The 24,911-nt window shown below is 42.3% G+C and overlaps 1 protein-coding gene across 1 annotated transcript in view; it reads right to left on the bottom strand.

Moving 5' to 3' along the window:
* Positions 1–24,911, bottom strand: part of SNTG2 (syntrophin gamma 2) — a 321,822-nt gene that overhangs the window by 168,833 nt on the left and 128,078 nt on the right. Inside the window, exons 7-8 of the mRNA XM_015422984.1 lie at positions 14,240–14,327; positions 6,036–6,127 (exon numbers count right to left, since the gene is read on the bottom strand). Of these exons, the coding sequence (XP_015278470.1) occupies positions 6,036–6,127; positions 14,240–14,327 (180 nt within the window). The remainder of the gene's footprint in view (positions 1–6,035; positions 6,128–14,239; positions 14,328–24,911) is intronic.

Here is a 24,911-nt window from a genome sequence, read left to right as displayed (position 1 = left end):
GGCCGGCCGGCTCGGGGGAGGAGGCGGCAGCGGCGGCAGCTAGGCTCTCCTCCCCGGGCCGCCCCCCTCCCTACCCACCCGGCGGCAGCGTTCGCAGAGCGTCTCCTGCGCACACGCAGGAGACGCTCTTGCAGTTTCGGGGGGATTTTAACATCCCCCCGAATTTTTTTTTAACTTTTTTTATTTTTGTGCACACGTGGGGACTGGCCCACGTGTACACAAACCTCCCCCAGCCCCCCAGCTGCCCCCTCCGTGCTGATTTAAGTATCCGCATGGAGGGGGCAAGTTGGGAATTAGATATATAGATGTAGTTTTCTTGGGTGCTTTTCTTGCCCCTTTCAAATGTGACCACATACCCAATCACTTCATCCCAAAATCACTGAACCATTTTGCCTTCATTTGCCTTAGCAGCCACCTGCTCTCTGACCTGTCTTAGTCACACTGTGATCCGTCTACTTCTTTCAACTACTCCACTTCTAGGATTATCCATTGACTGCTGCACCGAATGTCAAGCCTTCTGTTATACTTGCTTCCCTTGACATCGCTTTACCACTTGGCCTCAGTACATCCTTCTTTGCCATCTTCAAGCTCCTTAATAAGACTCGTACATTCTGTATTACAACTCAAATTTCTTATCAAAGTATTATTTGCAATCTTCTCTTATACTGTGCAACCGCTCTCATTTCTTCCATGGTCACTCGTCAGTCATCTCCACCCTTCTTGCTGCCCTGACATGGATAACCCAGGCTAACCCAGTCTCATCAGATCTTGGAAGCTAAGCAGGGTCAACCTTGGCTAGTATTTGGAATGACAACCTCCAAGGAATACCAGGGTCATGATGCAGAGGCAGACAATGGCAAACCGCTTCTGAAATGTCTCTTACCGTAAAAACAAGTCTAGCTTGCCACCTGGTGGTGCATAACACTAAATGAGCTAGAACATCTGGTTGCCAGACAGTCTTAGGATCATTAGCTGTTGTAGATTTTCCAGGTTGTATGGCCGTAGTCTTGGAATTGTAGGACCTGATGTTTCACCAGTAGCTGTGACTGGCAATATCAGAGGTATAACACAGAAAGATGGAGTACTCTCTGTGTCAAGGTGAGAAGAAAATGGTAGGCAGGTAATTTATATCTACTTAGGAAGGTGGGGTAGGACTGAGTCATTGTCTTGTAAGAGTTCTCCAGGCTGTAAACATGCTAATGGAGGAGCTTTCCTGAGGAGGTTCTTTTGTATCTGGATTGTTTCCTGAGGAGGTTTCCTGTTTCCTGAGGAGGTTCTTTTGCATGCGGATTGGCTGTTGAAATTCTAATTTTTATCTGTAGTGCTATTGTCAGATGTAGAGCCTTTTGTATTTTCAGGACAGGAAACCATGCCCTATTTATTTTTAAACTCTCTTCTTTCCTGTTGAATTACACAGCGTAGCATTCAGACAAGAATAAAAGAACATGAAAGACACTGCAGACTCGGCCAACCTGAAAAATCAGCAGTGGCTGAACATAGCCTAACTCAAACAGGACACAGTATTTTGTTCCAAGACACTGAAAAGCTGGACATCCAATTACCATGTCAGATTACACAGGGAAGCCATTGAAATTCATAAACATAAACACAATTTCAACAGGAAAGATAACTCACACTTTGATAAAGACCCTATCCACTCTAACTTTATCAATACCATCATCCAAAGGTATACCATCCCAGATGACCTCCTTAGGGCATCAGCTGAGAACACGCAATTTAGGGATTGGATATATGACACCATCGTGCTCTAATTCTGGAATCCAAAGTGGCTCCCTGGCATAAATTCTGTAAATTGGACCATCGCAGATCAAGCTACTTAGTCAACATCTCCAACTTTAACCTTAGAGTTCCCTTTACAGTCTCACGATTTCAATCTATGCAAACAGCACTTTTGGCTGGCCACTATTTGCATACTCCAAAAAGAGGACTGTCTCTGCATATGTGGCCTGTCAGTGGTGGAGGACCTTCCTCGCTACATGCTTTACTGTACATTATATAGTATCCCAAGAGAGAAATTTCTAACAGGAATCCTATCAGCTATGCAAATATACACAGAAACTGAGAAGATTACATTCAGAAACTGAGAAGATTACGTTCCTGCTCTCAGATAATGATGCATATGTATCTTATAGAGTTTCTTTGTTTGCTTTAGCAGCATCCAAAATTAGATCTAAGGGGCTGATTAAATCTGTTTTAGCCTTTTTATTAGCACGATTTGTAGTCAATTTTAATCTGATTCTAATGGTACTAATTTTTATTATTGCTATAGTGTCTTTTGTATTTTGTAATGGCCAATGACTTAATACAATACATTTACTTGTACTTGCCCCTGTATAAATCAATGGTGCGACCTCATTTAGAGTACTGTGTACAGTTGTGGTCACCACACCTCAAAAAGGATATTATAGCATTGGAAAAAGTGCAGGAAAGGGCAACTAGAATGATCAAACGGTTGGAACACTTTCCCTATGAAGAAAGGTTAAAACGCTTGGGGCTCTTTAGCTTGGAGAAACGACAGCTGAGGGGTGACATGATCAAGGTTTATAAGATTATGCATGGGATAGAGCAGGTTGAGAAAGAAGTACTTTTCTCCCTTTCTCATAATACAAGCATTCGTGGGCACTCAATGAAATTGCTGAGCAGTCGGGTTAGAACAGATAAAAGGAAGTACTTCTTTATCCAAAGAGTGATTAACACATGGCCTTCACTGGCACAGGAGGTGGTGGCAGCTACAAGCATGGACAGCTTCAAGAGGAAATAAGATAAGCATATGGAGCAGAGGTCCATCAGTGGCTATTAGCCACAAGGTATAGATAGGAACTCTCAGGCTGGGGCAAATAATGCTGGGGGGGGCAACAGTGGGAGGGTTTATAGTGTCCTGGTCCCACTGCTGGACCTCCTGATGGCACCTGGTATTTTTGGCCACTGTGTGACAGAGTGTTGGACTAGATGGGCCATTGGCCTGATCCAACATTGGCTTCTCTTATGTTCTTATCTTCTTATTGCTGTGAATTCACTGGTCCAAACTCAGGATAAGCTTGGTTATGTTATCAACAGAGGGTCTTGTTTCAGGGTCTCGGATTCAAGATGGGGGAACAATTCTCTCCGGACAAGGCGAGGCAGCCTTGCCCATGACTGACATTCTTACATGTAATGGCTTGGATCCAGTGGAGTTTATCTTCAGTGCAAAGATTACCATTGTGGACCATGACTTTATCATCCCCCCTCTGCCAGAAATAGCCCTCAAAGTGTTTCCTGGGGATCCTCTGCCATGGGTGGAAAATCTTGAACTGTGGAGAAACTCTGGTGGGTCCAAGACATTGTAGAAGATATAAAATATAAAATGCTTATGCTTAGTTGGTAAAATTAATTTTCTTCATATTCAATAGTTACTGATGGGCATCTTTTAAAATGGCACAGGGGGAAAGAAACCCATGAAGAGGCTCCATTTTTAAAATCATGTGGGGTAGTGATTGCAGAAATCTAGAACCACACAACTGCAGGAACAGAGACATCCTATATAAACTGGTAATCAGCCCAGATGTTACAGAAGAAGGCACTGGTATGTGAACATTGTTATGACATTCTTCGTTAACAATTTATTTCTATGTCATATCTTCTACCACTATGAACTCACTTGTATTTAGGCATTTGAGGGGTGCCTAAACAAGTATGTAATCTCTCCATTGAAATTCCTTATTCTGATATTCTGCATTTAGAAGCCAAAAGAGTTTGGCAAACAACAACTGTTTAGTAGGACTGTTTGTGTGTATAACAGAATGCTTGCTTCTCAGATGACAGCTGGGGAGAGACTTTAATGTATCATGAAATATTTGGTATCAGCAACTAATCTCACAGGACTGGGGATACAAGACCTTCATTTCAGCCTTAGAGCATCTGAAGCTGCAGACAAAAGAAAAAGATGTATCTCTGTATATTTATATCAGTATCATATCTGCAACAAACGGTAGTCTTGTCTCAGTAAAAGGGACTGTGCTAGCTAACTTAAATCTATGCTCAACTTTTGTACTGAAAGAGGCAGGTCAATGTGAGACCTGGTATGATAGTCTTTGAAATGTCACAAGGTGCTATTTAAAAACTGGGTCAGTTCTGGAGGAAAGGAGCACACAAGAAACAAAAAACCACTGCACAGTTTCATGGAACAAATGATGACATTTCTTGGGGAAAGAAATACCTCTAGTTTTTGTAACTGACATTTCTCAACCTCTTCATCTGTTCATTTTGATCATAGTTCAATCTGATAAATGCTTCCTCATGCTTTTGCTTTCAACAAGCCACCTTAGAAGCTGGAGCAACTTTCTTTCTCAGACATTTGGAAACCTTGCCATTTGATCTGTTTCCTGATTTATTACAGATTTCTAATGTCCTGAATCTCTCTCCTCTCTTTCTCTTTGGCAGACACATATCAGTCTAACCAGAATGTGCAGTGACTATAAAAGAAGAAGTTTTCAAGAAGGGCAGTACATTATAACACTCCTCCATCATCTGATGAATGAAGCAAGTTGTTACAAACATACAGATTCTTAAGTAAAGTTCCACAAAACTTGTGAGCCATCAATCTGAATGCAGCCCATCAGCTGTGAAGTATCCTTGACAGATGCTCAAGGATCTCCATGTTCAGAGTCAGCAAAAACATTTATGTAGCCCCTAAGTCAACTGAACCTGAACGAAAAAAAATTACAAAATAGTTATTTTCCAAAACTGGAACCGAACCTTAATCTTTATCTGAAACATTAACCAGAACTGGAATGATTCCTTTCCAGAGTTTCTGATAAAAGTTGCATTAATCCTTGCATCATCATCACCACCACCACCACCATGGCTAAGAATAATGAAGGTGTCCTGTAGCCTAATGGCAAAGCAAGACCCAGAATGAGAAAATTCCATCAACCCATTTGAATCCTTACACTGCCATGGAAACTCACTGGGTGACCTTGGAACAGCCAGTCTCTTTCAACATCACCTACATCACAGGGTTGCTGGGAAGATAAAATGGAGAAGGGGAGAATAATGTTGGAAGCTTTTTTGGGTCCCCGTTAGGGAGAAAAGTTGGGCATAAATGTATAAACTAAATATATAATAAGGAATTTTATCCATCAGGAACGATTCATATTCCTAGCCACCAGCCACCTAACCACCATTTTTTTTCTGGTTTCAACTTCAGTTTCTTTGGACTAGATACCATGGAGGATTTCTGTGACTGAAAGGAGGAGCCAGGCCCATAGCCAGGATTTTTTTTTAAGTTGGGGGGCATTTAAATTTCTTAGGGGGCACTGGCTAATCAAATTAAAGGAATACCTGGTCCCTTCCCTGCACCTGTCACCACTCAGGGGTTCTGGACTAGATGGGAAGTTATGGGGCCTTGCCACTAAGTGAGGGGGCCTAGCCCTGACATACCCCACTGTAGCTACAAGCCTGGGAACAGCCTTTGCCAATTTCCTCTCATACTACAAACCTCTGATGTCTACCCCATGCTGATCCTGGAGGTCACTTGTCCACCAGGATCAGAATTTTGGTCTGCAACAGGAGAGAAAATGTGAGGAAGGTCCACTCTATGAACTCCGTTCCATCAGAGAAAATATTTTGCCCTCATTTAGATTCCTGAAGTTTCAAGAGAGTCACACAGAAATGTAACAACTGCTCCTATATTCAATTCAGAATTGAAAATAGAACTGGGCGTCATCTACTTGTTGATGACAAACATATAAATCCAAATCTTGGAATTCTCTGTTGCCAGCAGTTTCATATACATATTAAAGAATAATTTAATACCTGCTCAGCAGCTTGAAGAGCTGTCATCTAACCACTGCAAATCTAGTTCTGTTGCCAGCATATCCTAGTCCTCCCAGACCTGATCAATTTATGTTAAGTTCCTTTTCATATCTTAACAACAATCATTCTCGATACTTATAAACTCACATGGAACATACCTATTCTCCAGCTACCACATCATATGAACCATATATGCAGGTTGGTTAAATTAACTCACTCACTGTATTTGTGGAGTTTCCATTTAAATGTAAACCACTGTCAAAGAGAGGGGAGGAAGCACCACTGCTGTGATCACTGGATGGTCCAGGAGAACCTGAAATGTGGCATTAAAAAAGGTGCTTTATATTTGTTATACTATATTAAGGGGACAACAGATAAACAATATGGTTTTTTTTTTTAAATTGCAGTTAATGTGAAAAAGTTAGCATCCAAATACATTTAATTGTGTAGCCATAAATTTTCTAACAAAAAAATAGTATGCAAGAATAGAGTAGTTGACTGTATAATAAAGCTAGTCTAATGTTAATAGTATGCAAAAATGAGCTGGATGGCAATATAAAGTATTATTTCCTTATTGCTTTAAACATTTTTTGCAGTTGTATTCATGTGTTCCCTCAAATTATCAACAGATATACATGAAAAGTATGTAGCATCAAACGTATTAATTTATTTTATTTTCTGTCTTTTGTATTCCCTGGGGCTTGAGACTGGTTACAAAGCTAAACACAACAAAAACAGAAGGCTCAAATACATATACTCTCACCCATTTTACAAGTTAGTCAAAACAGGAAACTATTCCAGAAGGCATAAAGCCAACATTTAACAGAGCTAAGGGAAAACCTCCAAGAATGCCTGTTTACATGCTTTTTGGTGTTCAGAACTGGCACATGGACAGCACTGTCCCCATTATATTCTTGGTTGGTCTCAGAGAGGTAAACCACTAATGGCTTTAAAGCTCAAGATAAACCTATATCTTGAATTGTAACCATTAAGTGACAGGGAAACTAGAGCAGATGCAAAGGAAAATGTGACAATTTGGAACATTCTACCTTTAAGGTACTTCACCTGTGTTTGGCTACTACTCTTTCCAGCTCCCTGCTGGAACATAATCAAGTATAGCTGTAATGACCTCTATTATTCTGAAGACCAACTCATTATAGACCAACTTAACTGGATCTATGTTCCCAGAAGTTATAAAAAATTACAACTATGTTATTTTGGCAGCACAAATAAAGGGATAATCCAGCATGTATACTGAAAGATGATCATCACAGAGGTCACGTGATCCTAGACTCCACCTAAAGGGACATCTTTGATGTTTATGTTAAAATTCTACCAAGCATCATATATTTGGTGTTAGGAAATATTTTAGCAAGTATTCTTGACAGACCACTATCATTCCATGACTTGGTTGAGGAGTCTCTGGATTGTGTGTATAGTAATCAAATTGTTAAAGAATTGACTCTAAATATTCATCTCATGTTACAGCTGGCTAGTTTACTCATCTTACAGTATCATAAAGCTACCTCAGATCTGTATCTGACTGTAATCAGCATGTTGCCGCAACTACATTAGTTCCTGAGTCTGTAATACATGTACCTAAACATTTTAAGAAGAAGAAGAAGAAGAAGAGATTGGATTTATACCCTGCCCTTCCCTCTGAGTCTCAGAGTAGCTTAGAAACTCCTTTCCCTTCCCCTCCCACAACAGACACCCTGTGAGGTAGGTGGGGCTGAGAGAGCTCTTTTCAAGAACTGCCCTTTCAAGGACAGCTCTTGTCAGAACTATGGCTTCCCCAAGGTCATCCGCAGCTGCAAGTGGAGGAGTGGGGAATCAAACCCAGTTCTGCCAGATTAGAGTCTGCACACTTAACCACTGCACCAAACTGGCTCTCTACGGCCCTGTTCATACGAGCCGTTTGGGCCAGGAGAAGGACGGATCTGGGCCGGAGCAAACGGGCGCGATCCCACAGCAACATCTGGGGAACGTCGTGCTACCGTCTCCGATCCATCCCATCCCGCCCATACAGCGCACCAAAAACCAACCACCTACCTGGGTGGTTCTTTCGATTGGGCCGCGGCAAGTGCGGCCGTGGGATTGCCGGCGTGTCCTTGCGCCGGCGCATCCCCGGCTCCTGGCCAAACTGCACATGTGTGAACATGCGCAGTTCACCAGGCTCCCCTTTCCACCGTCGCATTCTCCCCGGCATCTGATCGTGCCGGGGAGCGACGGCGCCACGGTACGGGGGATCCGTGAGATCTCGCCGCGGCGTCTCAACTGTGATGCGGCTCAGATTAGCCGCAGTTCGGCCGTCCTTTTCCCTGCCATGTGGCAGGGACCTACAATGCTTTCAAATGATCCTTTACTGACTAACAAGAGTCTTTTTAGTCTAGATTTTGACCCACTTTGTGGACAAAAATGCACCTTACTCACTCTTTTAGAGCACTTATACCAGAATGACATAATGTGACTCTGTTGAGTCTTGGATCTTTCAGTGGCTTCTAATAACATAATCTGTGATATCCTTCATGAACCAAACACTCCAAGACAGTAATGAATCCTGTGATATGTCAGCAGAAGGCACCCAGGATCACCTATCTTTCTATTTTCTGCTATTTCTGACCCTGGGAAAGCTTATTCTTGGAGTTGTAGGACCCACATGGACCCTCTTGTATGGGTGAAGCTCCACTGACAGAAGAGGTAGAAACTGCACACAGAAGAGGAAGAAGGTAGCAACTATATACACATACCCCTTTCACTGCAGCCTTCTAACTTGTGTGGCTATTACTCCATGCAGGACCTGTTATTCCAAGAGTTTACTCCTGGGCAATAAATGGCTGCTGGAGAGAGAGGAAAACCCAGAAGACTGTTGATCTTGGGTAATCCTCTCAGAATTCTTGCACCAGATCCAACCCAAGGATTGCTTCCAAATTTCACGACTAAATACTTTTTTCAGAATGAGCTGTTCTGATCTGCCTGACTGCAGCCACAGAACAGAATGTTTCAGCAGTTTGCTTTTTAAAAGTTGAAGTGATAGGTATTGGTTTGATTGGTTAAGGAATTCATAGCCTGAATTCTGTTTCAGTAATTAATTGCCTCTTTGTGCTTTTTACATGTGGCAAATGCTATTGCAACGTAAATCACCCTACTTGGCTGCTGTAACATCCAATAACATTGTTTATCTTGAACATCTTTAGAGATGTTCTCCTGTTTCCTCATGTGTTCTCCTGTTTCCTCATATTCCCAGTCTTAAATGTTTCTTTCATGCCTACAATGTGTTAGGGTACAAATGATTATGCTGCCCCCATCTATGTTCTACAAATAAATTATTAAGGATAAATACATTTTCATAAGTATTACTATACACAGAAAAGCTGAACTGTATTTTTTAAATGTACTTCACACAATTAAATACAATTTAAATATTGTTGTTGTATAAATTCAAGATTTTCTCTAGGAAAGTAAAAATGATTTTAGAGTAACAACCTGATCCTACGTAGTCAGAATAAGTTAAATGAGGTCAATCGTCTGTACTTCAAAGTAAATATGAATAGGAGATATACTACTCTAATACAATGAGATAGGTGGGAAATTGTATGACAGGAAAAACCCTATGACGTACATCCTCCAGGAAATTCATCACAATTTGGTGGCAGTATGGATAAGATAGGAAAAAGAGGGAGGAGGAGATTGGATTTATACCCCTCCCTTCACTCAGAGTCTCAGAGTGGCTTACAATCTCCTTCCCTTCCTCTCCCCACAACAAACACCCTGTGAGGTAGGTGGGGCTGAGAGAGCTCTTTAGGAACTGGTCTTGAGAGAACAGCTCTGAGAAAATTGTGACTGACCCAAGGTCATCCAATTGGCCGCATGTCAAACCCAGTTTTCCAGATTAGAGTCCACTGCTCCTAACCACTACACCAGTCTGGCTTTGGAGGGTTTTAAGCAATTTCTGAGGAAAATTTTGTTGTTGTTCTTTTATGAGAAAGCAACAAAAGAGGCTCCTGAGGGAAGATTTTGTTTTTTGTGAAGGAACAAAATAAGAAAGGGTGTACATATTTTTAAGTAAGACCAAAGGAAAAAAAACTCCTCCACTAATTGAAGGGTTTTTTGTTTTTACTGTCAAGTCATAGCTGACTTACGGCAACCCCTCACAATGTTTTGAAGTCAAGCCATGTGCAGGGGTGGTTTGACATTGCCTGCCACTGTGCTGCCACCTTGGACTTCCTTGGTGGTCTCCCATCTGAGTACAAACCAAGGCCAACTCTGCTTAGCTTCCAGGATCTGACAAGGTCAGGGCTTCTACCCCCCCCCCCCCGGAAATCCACTTATATAACCATGAACATGTAGGCTTAGTTCTCATAGCCCCCCTCCCCCAAATGTAGGGGACAAATCTTACAAATCTTACAAATCAGGTCTCTTTTCATATGAACCTCCATGTGGACTGCCCAGTGCTCACTATGCTTATAAACAAGGGGAAGCATACATTCTCCCTCCAGCATGCAATAATGATGAGGGACTGAACCAGCTTCTCTTTTACACTCTCCTAGGAGTAATTTATTTTATTTATTTATTTATTATTAAATTTATATCCTGCCCTCCCCCGTAGGGCTCAGGGCGGCTTACATGGCAAGAAATCCTGCTGATAAAACATCAAATAATTTAGTAACATTTAAAAACATAATATACAATTTAAGACCCTCACAAACATTAAAGTGCTCAAACTACAATTCCTCCGTTCCGGAATCTCAGAGAGGACAACCACATCCACAACCAGACATCCCCGGTAGGCATTCCATAATTGATGTTACAACAGCTGTTTCTTCTTGCCCTCCTAGGGCCCCTCCCCCCCAATGATGGTATGTAACCGGGGGGGGGGCGTATGTAACCGGGGGGGGGAGTAAACTCTATTGAATAAAAGGGAACCTCTTAACACACTTGCTTAGGATTGCTCCCACAGACTCACAACTATACATGCAGCAAAGAGACAGAATCATTTGGAACTATTAGCAACACATTAAGTGCAAGGAGCTTTAAAATGCTTCTTTTAACAAAACTAATAATGGCCCCTGTCACACGGGCAGGAAACTGCAGAGGAGAAGTGTGGCTGTTTACCCCGGGGCAAACTAACATGCAGTAAAGCGATCAGACCTACTGTGGAGGTTCTGTGGAGGTACTGTGGAGGTTCCATGGCAAGGGAGAGGTGCCGATCACAACACACGCCTGCGCGCAATGAAGAAGCGTGTGGCGCGGCGAACTGGTTTTCTTTTTTTGTGTACACTACGAATGTGCATGCTCCGTTGGGTGCGTGTGCGCATCCACGGAGACGTGGGGGGAAAAAAACCCTTTTCCGCAAGGGGACATGGGCGGGCGCCGGATACCACCGGAAACGCGATCAGACGCCCACCCTTGCCCCGCAGTTTCTGGAAACTAGTACCTCCAAGGTACTAGTTTTTTGCTGCGCTGTTTCGGCAGGAAGCCTCAGTTGTGCCACGGAAGCGCTACGCTTCCCAGATGTGCTGGTGAGATCGCGACCGGAAACTCCGCTTGTCTTCCGTATCTCTTGCGTGGCTAATGTTGCGTGTGACCGCAGCCAATCTTCTTTTTAAAAAACTCCATCTCAATTTCATTCATATTCCAAACAACAGATCATACTGCTGACTAGAAGACATTGAGAATGAACATCATTCTTCTTCCTTGTCTATTACTTAGCACAGCACACAGTTTTCTGATTTCTGATTTACATTGGTGCAGTAAAAATCCTTTTCTAACATACAGAATGTAATAGCAAAAACTTTAGTATCCTAAGCAACAGTGCTTGTTAAACAGTGTTAATAAGATGGCAGAACGTTCATCCTTCAATCAATTTTCAGCATTTCATCATCTTGTGAGTCTGACATATACAAACAACATTTGGAACTCTAATCAATTGGAAGCAGAGGAGCATTCATCCAGTGCTAGCACATGCTAAAGCATACCACTTTAATGTGCAAGAACTGCACACAACCGCCTATCTCTTCCCTTCTTCTTTCAGCATCAAAGCACACAAAGAAACTAGCACAGAGACATATAAATCAAATCTATTCCATAGCACTCATATTCACATGTACTTATGTTGAAAAGTTTATAGAATTAATTCATATAATAGAGGAACTGATAGCTATCAATCAGTGTACTTTGATGCAGAAACCTGTACAGCAACCTCTCTAGGGGTGCCTGTCGATTCTCCCTGTCCATACAGTTTGGAGAAAAGGGCAATGGTATCATGGAAGGGAATCATCCAGTCTATAAGTGGCTTAACCATGGAGCCCATGGCTGTCTCTAGTCTTTGAAGCAGAGCAGTCTGAGACAGTGAGTGGCCAATGGTCCCCCAAAGAGATTCATGACCAAGTGAAAATTTGAATCTGGTTTTCCCTTGTTTCAGCCTAGGGTTACATCCTATTGACTCTCTGGAAGATAAGTGGAATGTCCTTTTTCCTGTCCTTCCAGGACATGTGCAAAAGCACTGTTTAAATAACATCTGACCTTTTTTTAACTTTCTTGTACTGAAACAGGGCAGTCTGTTTCTTTTGTATTTTGAAATTCAAAATGTGAATTTGTCTGCTTGTTTTATTTTTTTTCTTTCCAAACTGAACTACAGAAGAGAAGTGGGAAATGATTTTTTAAAATAAATAAATAGCCAAAGATTAGAATGAGAACATCTTGGTCTCCATGATAAATCAAAGGATGTATATAAATTTTTGCACAGATGCCTAGCATCTGTGATAATACACATGACGAAACATCTCCCAATAGACTACTTTTCACTGGGATTTATGTGTTCCTTCTCACACATTACACAAGGAATTAGCACAACCACCATTCGTCCCTCCAGTACTTTTCCTTATCTGTTTTCATCATCTTTCCTGCATCTGGCAGTAAAACTTAATTAGTGGATTCTAGCCTTAGAAACTCCCTATACAAATCAAATTCCAAAACATTTTAAATAGCTGACATGGCAATCTGGCCCCAATTAAATTGAATGATCAAGGATTCTTGGAATACACTTGTAAAATTTTGAATTAACTGTTACACTGAGCCAAACTAGGTACAGATAGCTCTTAGTACTTTCAAAAGAACACACAGGCACTGCACTGACCTGACTCTCCATGACTGACTTCCCCATAGCACTATTCCACCTTGCTGTAGTATTTCTGTGCCTAGTACTACTACATGGTGTGACTGAATGCATTGGTCTCACCTTGTTGGTCTTCACTGTTGAAGACCTACATGATCTCACCTATGTAAGTAGGGATTTATATATGCATTACATCTGTGTGTGGTAGCAGAACAAGGAAGAGGCTTAAATATATACAACTGTATTACACCCAGGGCTCTTTTTGTAGCAGGAACTCCTTTGCATATTAGGCGACACACCCATAATGTAGCCAATCCTCCAAGAGCTTACAGAGCTCTTCTTACAAGGGCTACTGTAAGATCTTGGAGGATTGGCTACATTAGGGGTGTGTAACCAGGGCTATTTTTGGGCAGGAACGCACAGGAACGGAGTTCCGGCTGGCTCCCAAGTTGGCCACGCCCAGCAGGAACTCATTAGCATAATAGGCCACACCCAACAGCAGGAACTCATTAGGATTGGCTACATTAGGGGTGTGTGGCCTAACATGCAAAGGAGTTCCTGCTACAAAAAAGGCCCTGGGTTTTGACAACAAACAAGGTAAACAGAATAACAAGCAAAAGGTGGGTGTGGTTGGATAACCACACTTCTGGTAACATGGGGGTGCAGCCTAATGTGCTAATGAGCTGTGCTGGCAGGGGTGTGGCCCAATATGCTAATGAGTTCCTGCTGTTGGGTGTGGCCTATTATGCTAATGAGTTCCTGCTGGGCTTTTTCTACAAAAAGAGCCCAATAGGCAAAAGAGTTTCTGCTACAAAAAGAGCCCTGATACATCACTGGGCCATCTCAATATTGTTTACTTAAACTGGTGGCAATTCTCCAGGGTCTCAGGCACAGAGGAGACTTTCCTAACACATGCTACCTGAAATCTTCTACATGCAAGGTAGGTGCTCCATCACTGAGTCATGGCCTCTCCCTTTCCCATCTAGCACACTGGATTGGAAATGACTCTCCAGGGTCATGATAATGGTCCCAAGGGCAATGATATGTCTAAGCTCTGACACCAAAGATCCTGTGTAATTCAAGATAACAGGGATCAAACATGTGACTATCTACATACAAAGCATGTGCTGAACCATCAAGCCACTCCCTGCCTTGCAAGTAACTTTAATAAATTAGAATTACAGTATATAATATGTCCCAAACCAAAACACTAAGTGAATGAAATAATATTTGTGTGCAAGTGTCTGTCTGGTATGAGAAATGTTGCAGAGGAAAACACTGTACTGAGATCCATTAATTTTGCCTTACCCAATGGGAGCTTTAGAAATGATGGCGCTTCCCTGAGGTACTGAACAGTGATGGTAACTTCATCGCCAGCATTTCGCAGTAGATGCACCTGTCAGTGTGACAAATAACAGCTACTTTATACCAAAGAAGAACCAGGCACAGAGAGCAAAATAGTCTACATCAAACAAAAAAACAAAACTCAGCAGCTTTGTCAGGAATCCGATATTCATGTTTATCACCGGAATGAAGAATATCTTGAGGGTCACCAAAATAATAATGATAAAGGCAAGTGTATACACAATTGTCGCAGAGTCTAAAAAATTAAAATTTGAAGGACAACCTATGTTCTCATATGGCAAGGGTGGAGATAAAAATCCCTGATATGCTTCCAAGACATTTCTTTTAACACAGCTGGAGCAAGCATTTTAAACTCCTGTGTATTTTATTGGGAAAACATTAAGCAAATACTGGTATTCTGCATAAGTTGATGGGAGTTCAAATGTTTATCTGTGGCTACATTGTGCCCATATTTTTGTCAAGTGATTTTTTGAAGTTTTGTAGTCTGGATTTTTGGCTATAATCAGCTCCCTGTGAATTATTGGACATGCCAACAGGGTGTATAGAAAGACTGTGCCATGTGCCACAATGTCAACAGCAAGACAGAAAGGATTTCATGCATTTTTCTTATCATATTTTAGATTAGATTGCACACAGGCATTTGTGATAACAATGAAAACTTGGTACCATTGCATATAACCAGCAAAAAAACTTACAATCCTTATTTAAAAGCCTAATTATTATTAACTAGCAACAGTACAAATGTCCCGTAAAATTCCAAAATAATAAAATCAAACAATAGCCACAAATATATATAATATATATATATAATAATAAACAGCAGTATATAATAATGCAAGCAAAAAAAATGGGTCCAAATGTACAGTAGTATTTAGAAGAGGAGAAAGGTCCTTTGAACAAGGATGCCTTCATGTGGCCACATACAGGTCATAACAGTGATCTAAACTGTAGCATAGCAATGCAAGGGTACAATGGCCAAAATGTTGTGGAAGAGGAAGAAAGGCCTGCAGTCAGTCCACAGATCAAAGCTGGCAAAATACACTGCTGTCACTTGAACACCAAGTAGTAATAATGCTCAGACTATTAACCTGCCCATTCCAGGGTGTGCACCCCACCCAGAACAGGTGAATCCATTACTCCATCATCTGTAACTTGTCATACTATTAACACTACCATCTTGCCTGCTTGTTTTAATTTACTGGCCCTGTGACATTCCATAAACTTTTCTAAGTACCATGATGTGGACTATTTATGAAATAGCAGAAATAAAGTGGACATTTTTCATTTAATGACTCATTTAATGAGATTATATATATATGCAATTAAATGGTGCATGTCTATGCTCATATTACAAGTTTGTCCTGGCCCAGAAACATAATATTTGGATCCTGTATATCATTGGCACAAGATGTTTTATGGGCAAAAAGGGCTGTAAAGTTTCTCCTACCAGCCTTAGGCACACAGGAGTTAGCAGGCTACAACCAATGAGTCTACCATTTGGGGGCTATCCAGTGTTTTGCACGGAGTGTCACATGTATGACTATCTGCCCACTGGGCAGAAGTCTTGGGTGTGTCCACGGTGCAAGGAGCTCCTGGTTCTCAGGGAACGTGTGTGCTCCCTTGAGGCCAAGGTGGCTGACCTGGAGAAGCAGAGACAGTCAGCTAGGCACACAGAAAAGACTCTCGGGGACTTGTTAGCTACGTCCCACTCTGGATCTGGCAGCCCCGCTGCTGTCAGGGAGCATGAGGGTCTAGGGGAAACAGGGCACCGTGCTGAGGATAAGGGGAATGTGCCCTCAGAAGGGACCTCTTCCCCAGCTGGTGAGCGGGTATCCTTTTGCACCAAGGAACCATCCCTGAGCAGGGTGGGAGGGGGGCTCTTGGTAGTGGGTGATTCGATCCTTAGGCAGGTAGACAGCTGGGTGGCGAACCCGCGTACTGACCGTATGGTGACTTGCCTGCCTGGTGCGAAGGTAGCGGACATTACGCGTGTTTTAGATAGGCTGGTAGATAGTGCTGGGGAGGAGCCAGTGGTCGTGGTGCATGTCGGCACCAACGATGTGGGGAAATGCAGTCGTGAGGTCCTGGAGGAGAAATTTAGGCTGCTGGGCAGGAAACTTAGGTCCAGGACCTCCAAGGTAGCCTTCTCAGAAGTGTTACCTGTTCCACGCGCAGGGCCGGAGAGACAGGCAGAGATCAGGAGTCTCAATGCGTGGATGAGACGATGGTGTAGGGGGGAAGGGTTCAGGTTTGTTAGGCACTGGGATACTTTTTGGAACAAGAGGGAGCTGTACAGGCGAGACGGTCTCCACTTGTCCCGAGAAGGAACCAGGCTGCTGGCACTTAAAATCAAAAAGGTGGCAGAGCAGCTTTTAAACTGAATATTGGGGGAAAGCCGACAGGAGATGAAAAGTCTCTGGTTCGGGTTGGCTCATCTGAGAGAGGTGAGGGGGTACCGGTTGCTTTTCTACAGGGAGGTGGATTGAAATTGTCCACAGAGGCCATGGCTGGTGACATGGACTGCCGGACAACGACTCGAGATAGCAAGAGGAAGGATGCAGGCTTAACTTGTAAGGGAAATTACAGCTGTTTCTATACAAATGCTAGAAGTGTCCGAGGTAAAATCGGGGAGTTGGAGTGCTTGGTGTCGGAGGGAAAAATAGACATTGTGGGTATTTCTGAAACTTGGTGGGATGAGGAAAATCAGTGGGACACAGTGATTCCCGGTTATATATTATATCGGAAGGATAGGGGGGGAAGGGTTGGAGGTGGGGTAGCTCTGTATGTCAGAGAGGGTATAAAGTCTAGAAAGATTGAGAGGCTAAGTGAATTGGATTCGCTTCTGGAAGTTCTATGGGTTGAAATAGGGGGGCCAAAAGGAAACTTAACACTGGGAGTTTGTTATCGCCCACCAGATCAAAAGATAGAGGAGGATTATAAAATGATGAATGCCTTAAAGATAGCAACTAGACAAAAACACTGTGTAATAATAGGTGATTTTAACTACCCACACATTGATTGGGTCAATATGTGTTCTAGTCGGGAAAAAGAGATTGAGTTTCTAGACACTCTAAATGACTGTGCTATGGAGCAGATGGTCACGGAACCTACCAGGGGAGAGGCGATCCTTGATTTGGTCCTAAGTAACACTCAAGACCTGGTGAGAGATGTAAAAGTGATTGCACCGCTTGGAAACAGTGATCATAATGTTGTTGAGTTCATCATTTGTACAAATAGAGAATTGGCCAAAAAGACTCACACAACCATTTTTAACTTTAAAAGGGGTAATTTCTCTGATATGAGGGGACACGTGGGGAGGAAACTGAAAGGAAAAGTAGAAAGGGTCAAAACAATTGGGGAAGCTTGGGATCTATTTAAAACTACGATCCTAGAAGCTCAAAAAATATATATTCCGCAGGTTAGGAAAGGCACAAACAGGTATAGGAAAAAGCCTGCATGGTTAACAAACAGAGTAATGGAGGCTGTAAAAAGTAAAAAGAATTCCTTTAAGCAGTGGAAAGCTAGTCACAGTGAGGCTGATAAAACGGAACACAGGCTATGGCAAATAAAATGCAAGTCTGAGGTCAGGCAGGCAAAAAGGGAATATGAGGAGCATATAGCAAAAAACGTAAAAACCAACAATAAAACTTTCTTCAAATACATTAGAAACAGGAAACCAGCCAGGGAGGCAGTGGGGCCCTTGGACGACCAAGGGGTAAAAGGAGTATTGAAGGATGATAGGGAAATGGCTGAGAAGCTAAATGCATTTTTTGCCTCCGTCTTCACTGTGGAAGATGAGAAGTGCTTGCCCACTCCAGAACCACTGATTTCAGGAGGGGTGTTGGAAGACCTGAGTCAGATTGAGGTGATGAGAGAGGAGGTCCTAAAACTGATAGACAACTTAAAAACTGAAAAATCACCAGGCCCAGATGGCATACATCCGAGAGTTCTGAAAGAACTCAAATGTGAACTTGTAGATCTCCTGACAAAGATATGTAATCTTTCCTTAAAATCTGCCTCCATTCCTGAGGATTGGAAGGTAGCTAATGTCACTCCCATCTTTAAAAAGGGTTCCAGAGGAGATCCGGGAAATTACAGGCCAGTCAGTCTGACGTCGATACCGGGTAAATTGGTGGAAACCATTATTAAGGAAAGAATTAGTAGGCACATAGATGAACAAAACCTATTGAGGCAGACTCAGCACGGTTTCTGTAAGGGAAGATCTTGTCTCACTAACCTGTTAGTGTTCTTTGAGGGGGTGAACAAACATGTGGACAAGGGGGATCCAATAGATATTATTTACCTTGACTTCCAGAAAGCTTTTGATAAAGTTCCTCATCAAAGGCTCCTAAGTAAGCTCAAAAATCATGGGATAGAAGGACAAGTCCTTTTATGGATCAAAAACTGGCTAGTTCATAGAAAACAGAGAGTGAGTGTAGGTGGGCAATTTTCTCAGTGGAGGGTGGTAAGCAGTGGGGTACCGCAGGGATCAGTACTTGGTCCACTGCTTTTTAACTTGTTCATTAATGATTTGGAGATGGGAGTAAGCAGTGAAGTGGCTAAATTTGCGGATGATACAAAGTTGTTCAGGGTGGTGAAAACCAGTGAGGATTGTGAGGCACTCCAAGGGGATCTGTCAAGGATGGGCGAGTGGGCGTCAACATGGCAAATGGGGTTCAATGTGGCCAAGTGCAAGGTGATGCACATTGGAGCCAAAAATCCTAAATATAAATACACATTGATGGGGTCTGAACTGGCAGAGACTGATCAAGAGAGAGATCTTGGAGTTGTAGTGGATAACTCACTGAAAATGTCGAGACAGTGTGTGACTGCAATAAAGAAGGCCAATGCTATGCTGGGGATTATTAGGAAGGGTATTGAAAACAGATCAGCCAATATAATAATGCCCCTATATAAATCAATGGTGAGACCTCATTTGGAATACTGTGTGCAGTTCTGGGCACCACACCTTAAAAAGGATATTATAGCTTTGGAAAAAGTGCAGAAAAGGGCAACTCGAATGATAAAAGGGTTGGAACACTTTCCCTATGAGGAAAGGTTAAAGCGCTTAGGGCTCTTTAGCTTGGAGAAAAGACGACTGAGGGGTGACATGATCGAGGTTTATAAGATTATGCATGGGAAAGAGCAGGTAAAGAAAGAGGTACTTTTCTCCCTTTCTCACAATACAAGAACTCGTGGGCACTCCATGAAACTGCAGAGCGGTCGGGTTAGAACGGATAAAAGGAAGTACTTCTTCACCCAAAGAGTGATTAACACATGGAATTCACTGCCACAGGAAGTGGTGGGTGCTACAAGCATGGACGGCTTCAAAAGGGAATTAGATAAGCATATGGAGCAGAGGTCCATCAGTGGCTATTAGCCACAAGGTATAGCTAGGGGTTCTGGGGCAAGTGATGCTCTGTCTTCTTGGTGCCTGGGGGGGGGTCAACAGTGGGAGGGCTTCTAATGTCCTGGCCCCACTGGTGGACCTCCTGATGGCACTGGTATTTCTGGCCACTGTGTGACACAGAGTGTTGGACTGGATGGGCCTTTGGCCTGATCCAACATTGGCGTCTCTTATGTTCTTATGTTCTTATGTACCATGTATGACACTGAAACCTGGCTGGAGCACACTGTAAAATGGAGACTCTGCTGATGGCTCAGCTAATACCAGCAGATCATTCAGAGCAGCATCAGTCTGTAGAGGGGAATACGAAGAATCTCTCTTTTGCTGTATGTTGACCATAATATGTAGTTCCATCTTTAGCAAGGGTTGTGTTTTCAGAAGAGAAAAACAAGACATTTAACTGTTATGTGCCTATTCAAATGAAGAGGTTCAGGCATGTTTGACTCCGTGTTGGATTGTAGCTGTTGTCCTTTTACAGATGTCAGCAGCAAAAGCTTGACAGAGCACAAGCTTGACAGCTAGAAGACATCAGTTGTCTTCTCTAATATCAAAACCCTGTTTCGTGGCAGAAAGAGAACCACATATAGATCCAAATAATCACCATTTGTACCAAGGCAGCAATATAATAAGGAGTGAAAAGACTCCTTAAGCAACGAGAGAAAAATATACTGATCAACAAATCATTTGTAAATGGGAATTAACAAGAAGTACTCTAAGCTTGGATTTCAGTGAAGTAGAAGGAACTTAGATCTGCGCAAATTAAAAAAATTGATTCCATTGCTGGTAACAGAGCTGGCATTTGATTGTAACTTTCTGTATGTGATCTAAAGATCAATTCACTATTAGCAAAGAAGTACCTTCCAATTTGGTTACAGGACAGAAAGAAAGAAGGCAGAGCAGGTCAGACCTACAGTAAGTGAAAAGTTTAATTACAGTTTAAGTGCAGGTAATATTAGTACCATTCAGATGTGCTCACCTTCCCTCAGCTGCCTCTTGTGAGTCTTAAAAAGGCAATACTGAGAGTTGGGAGACCTACATAAATGAAGATACAGTGCTCTGAGGAGGGGGAAGCAAGAGTAATCACCTCTCTCTTCTATCAGCAAAGCTTTTGAATCAACCCAGTAACGTGACGGGTAGTGAAGAGCAGCAACGCGGAGATGTGGTGACGGAGGAGAAGGGCGGAACTAGGCTGATGTGACATGAAACAAAAAGGGAGGAGAGGAAAGAGAACTGACACGAAGTAACCCAAAAAGTAGCAGGAGGGGGAAAAGGGGGGAGAGACTTGACACCACCTATAATCAACCTGAGACAAGATGGAAGTGTAGGAAAATAACCTGATGTGATAAGGGACAATATAGAGAATAATAAGCAATATTTAAATGGACTATAACAGAAAGACTAACTATAAGTCAACGCTAACGGACTAAAACAAAAAGACTAACTGTAAGTCAGTGCAAAAAATAGAGAAAGGCAGGGGGAATAAAGTATATCTCTTTGATAGCACAGTGTCAGGAACTTTAGGCAGGTAATCCACACACCCAGGCTTCTTCAGAAGATAAGTGTTTATTATGGTCACGCAGAACTAAAGTACATGTAATACAGCCTGTGTTAAGAATGCCCTATAATAAGGCTACTAATTTATAGCATATTCAAACTACCCCCCCCACCTGTGAAGCCAATGAAGTTTTCTCGCGCGCACGGGCCCTGCCAGCAAGCAAGCATTTTTTGCGCCCAAAGCAGTTACAGTTCCCAGGCCTGGGGTATTACAGCAAAGCAAACCATCTTCAAGGCCAATGTGCAGATAGCAGGAGTGTTAGGCAGAGAAGCACTGAGAATGGGAGGGAGATAAAATCCCCCCTCGCATTCGAACACCATGACAGGGCTACCTGACACACAGAGGGGAAATAACTTAACCATAACACAATATAAAGAAATTTGAATTTAAGGGGGAGAGGAAAAAGAGTGAAAATAAAGAAAATAAAGATTAATAATAATAGTACAGCAATAGAAGAAACCACGTCATATGGCTACTGGCGGTAGCGGTAGTAGGAAAATGTCAATAACATCACCAGGACAACTAGGTGCCCAAAGTCAACTAAAATTAAACACAATGAGCATCTCCCAAATGACTATAAAGGACCTAAAAACAATGATGCAAGAAAGTATAGCCCAGGCATTAAAATCAACAGTAGAGAGTACATTACCAGCACTAATTAAAAAAGAAATAGAACCTATCCAGTTAAAAATGGAAGAAATAACAGAACAAATTAAAAATGAGATGGAGGAAATCAAGAAACAAATTACTGAAAACAAACAGGAAATACTAAAAATGACATCAAACAATAACAAAATAACTGAAAAGGTACAGGATTTAGAATATGAAGTACAAGAACTAAAACAAAAAAAGTGATTCAATAGAAGAAACACTAATTACGTTAGAAATGGACAAAGGAGCATTAATCTTAAAGTGCCAAAATATACCAGAAAATATAGGAAAAAATTTGAAAGAGGAACTGACACAGAATTTAGGGGAACAACTAGCAATAGGAACAAAAGAAGAAATATCAGCGGAAATATAGGCAATTTACAGAAGAAACTCTGGATACGCTAGAAGGAATAAGGTGCCAAGGGAAACACATATAAAATTTTTAAAAAGGGAAATGAAAGACAAAATACTTAGAGCTACTAATGAGAAGAAGGTAATGATACAAGGGGCCAGAATCATATTTTTGAAAGAAGTACCATGGCGAGTAAGGGAGAAAAGACAAAATTATAGAACATTGACTAACCTTTTAAGATCTAATGGAATCATGTATAGGTGGCTAGTTCTGGAAGGTGTAATATTCAACGATGGAAGCAAGAGACAGAAGATAGACTCTGTATTTAAAATAGAAAACTTTCTTGAAAAGTACGGAGAAGAGCTAGGTTGGCAAAAGGAAGAAGAAGATAGAGAGGAAGAAATAGATACAGAGGAAGAAAACCCAGAACAAGATTCGGAAAAAAAGGAGCCAAAGTGAAAAAGGAAAAGAGAAGACCAAAAATGATACCATCGCAAATTTTGACCAGATTCCAATATAGAAGCAAGGCACAAGTCAATAAAAATAAAAATGATGAAAATTAAGAAATTTAAAATTCTTTCTATTAACGTAAATGGGCTTAACAGCCCCCCCCCCAAAAAACAGCCCCATCCTACATGCAGGATGAAACAGTCAAAACGACAATGATTTCATGGATGAAGGACATAGGACACAACATTGAGATAGATAACTGGACAAAAATATAGAAAACAGTAAAATATATGTGGGCCATAACAAACAAAGAAAATATTTACAAAATGTTCCATAGATGATATTGGTCCCCCAACAGACTAGCCAAATATCAAACCAATGTTTCAAATAACTATTGGAAATGTAAGGCAAATGTAGGATCATTTTTTCATATGTGGTGGAGGTGTGGAAAAGTCCATAACTACTGGTTGAAGATACATAAGATAATTTTAGAAATAATGAATATAAATTTAGTTTATAGTTTTAGCCCCAGAAACCTATTTATTAAATACTAGGAATAAGGCCAGTTATGGAAATAAATACAACGCGGTGCCCCGGCCTTGTGCACTCAGTGTCAATTTGCTGTGGTGACTTCAGCAGGGTATAATGACACTGAGTCCACCATTTTCTCCAGAGGAACTGATCTCTGCTACCTGAAAAACAGTTGTAATTCTGAGTTATCTCCAGCCCCCACCTGGAGATTGGCAGCAATGGTTCCCCAAAAGGAAATGGCTGGTTTGGAGGGTGGAGTCTATGGCATAGATCCGAACCCTCCTGAAACCTCACCCTCTCCAGGATCTATCCCTCAAATCTCCAGGAATTTTCACCTGGAGTTGGCAACCCTATCTCCTTTCCAGCCAACCATCAACCTACCTTTATTTCCCCCTCACTCTTCAGCTTTCCATCTCCCCCCACCTGCAGCCTCCACTGTACTCTGAAGCCCTTACTGCCACATCATATTGGCTGTCATGGGGGGCATCTCAGCAGGATATAAGGACACAGACCAGGGGAACTGATCTCTGCCATCTGGAAAGCAGCTGTAATTCTGAGTGATCTCCAGCCCTCACCTGGAGATTGACAACAATAGTTTCCCAGAAGGAAAAGTAGTCTTTCTCTGCAATGGGGACCAAAGCAGGTAACATCATTCTCCTCTCCCCCTTTTTATTTGCACAACAACCCTGTGAGGTAGGTGAGGCTGAAAGGCTGTGACTGGTCCAAAATCACCCACTCAGCTTCTACAGCAAGAACCTGGATCTCAGAGACCCTGTTCTGAAGCACTGATGGCTACGCCTAAGGTAGCCAACCTCCAGGTGGAGCCTGAAGATCACCAGGTATCACAACTGAACTCCAGACAACAGATCCCCCCCCCCCCCCGAGAAAATAACTGCTTTGGAAGGTGGGCTTTATGGCATTCTGTTCAGCTGAGGCGAAACGGGCTCCAGTTTACAACTCAGCTGTTCGCCTCCCACCCTTGTCCCATGGGCGTATTTCACTGCTTAAGTTCGCTGCTGCCACTTACTGAATTGTCACTGCCTTTTTAGAGGGACACTGAGACCCCTCTGGCCGAATCTCTCTATTTGGGGGATCCCTGGAAAGTTGGCAGCCTAAGGGTCTGGCCTTTCCTTGCTTCCCTGGGCTACCCCCTCCCTTTGTTATTGTGCAGAGTGGGGGAGACTATGTGGTCAGAGCACAACACAGATTATTAGCCCAAATAAAATATTTTATCTAAGTATTTACACAGTTATGGAGCACACACACAAATTAAATAGATAACGCACAGCTGTAGGAGTAAGTACACACTATGAACCCATACGATCATAAATCTACAGGGGTTAAACGCCATCTTCTTTCTCTACACACTGGTGCTTCAGTCTATATTGATGCTGCCCTGCCCCTTGGGACAGTCCCTCTTTTCCCGCTCTTTTTGGCCTTGGGACAGCTGGGAATTGTAGTCCAGCAGATGAGGAAGCCCCATTCAATCCATTGAGCGACAGGCTCCTCTCTGGAACTACAGCTCAATTAAACCTTATGGCGGAACATTTTAAACAAACAACCACAGACAGCAGCCAGGAAACTGCCATTTCGTTACACCTACCAACAGCCACTGAGGTAAAAGTTACTCTCATACAGGAGGAAAGCAGGAGAAGCATCTTCGTCAAGA

This window comes from Gekko japonicus, unplaced genomic scaffold, assembly GCF_001447785.1.
Source record: "Gekko japonicus isolate JY-2015 unplaced genomic scaffold, Gekko_japonicus_V1.1 scaffold465, whole genome shotgun sequence".
In the NCBI taxonomy this organism is placed as follows: Eukaryota; Metazoa; Chordata; class Lepidosauria; order Squamata; family Gekkonidae; genus Gekko; species Gekko japonicus.
This window is presented reverse-complemented; position numbering and strand designations above follow the sequence as displayed.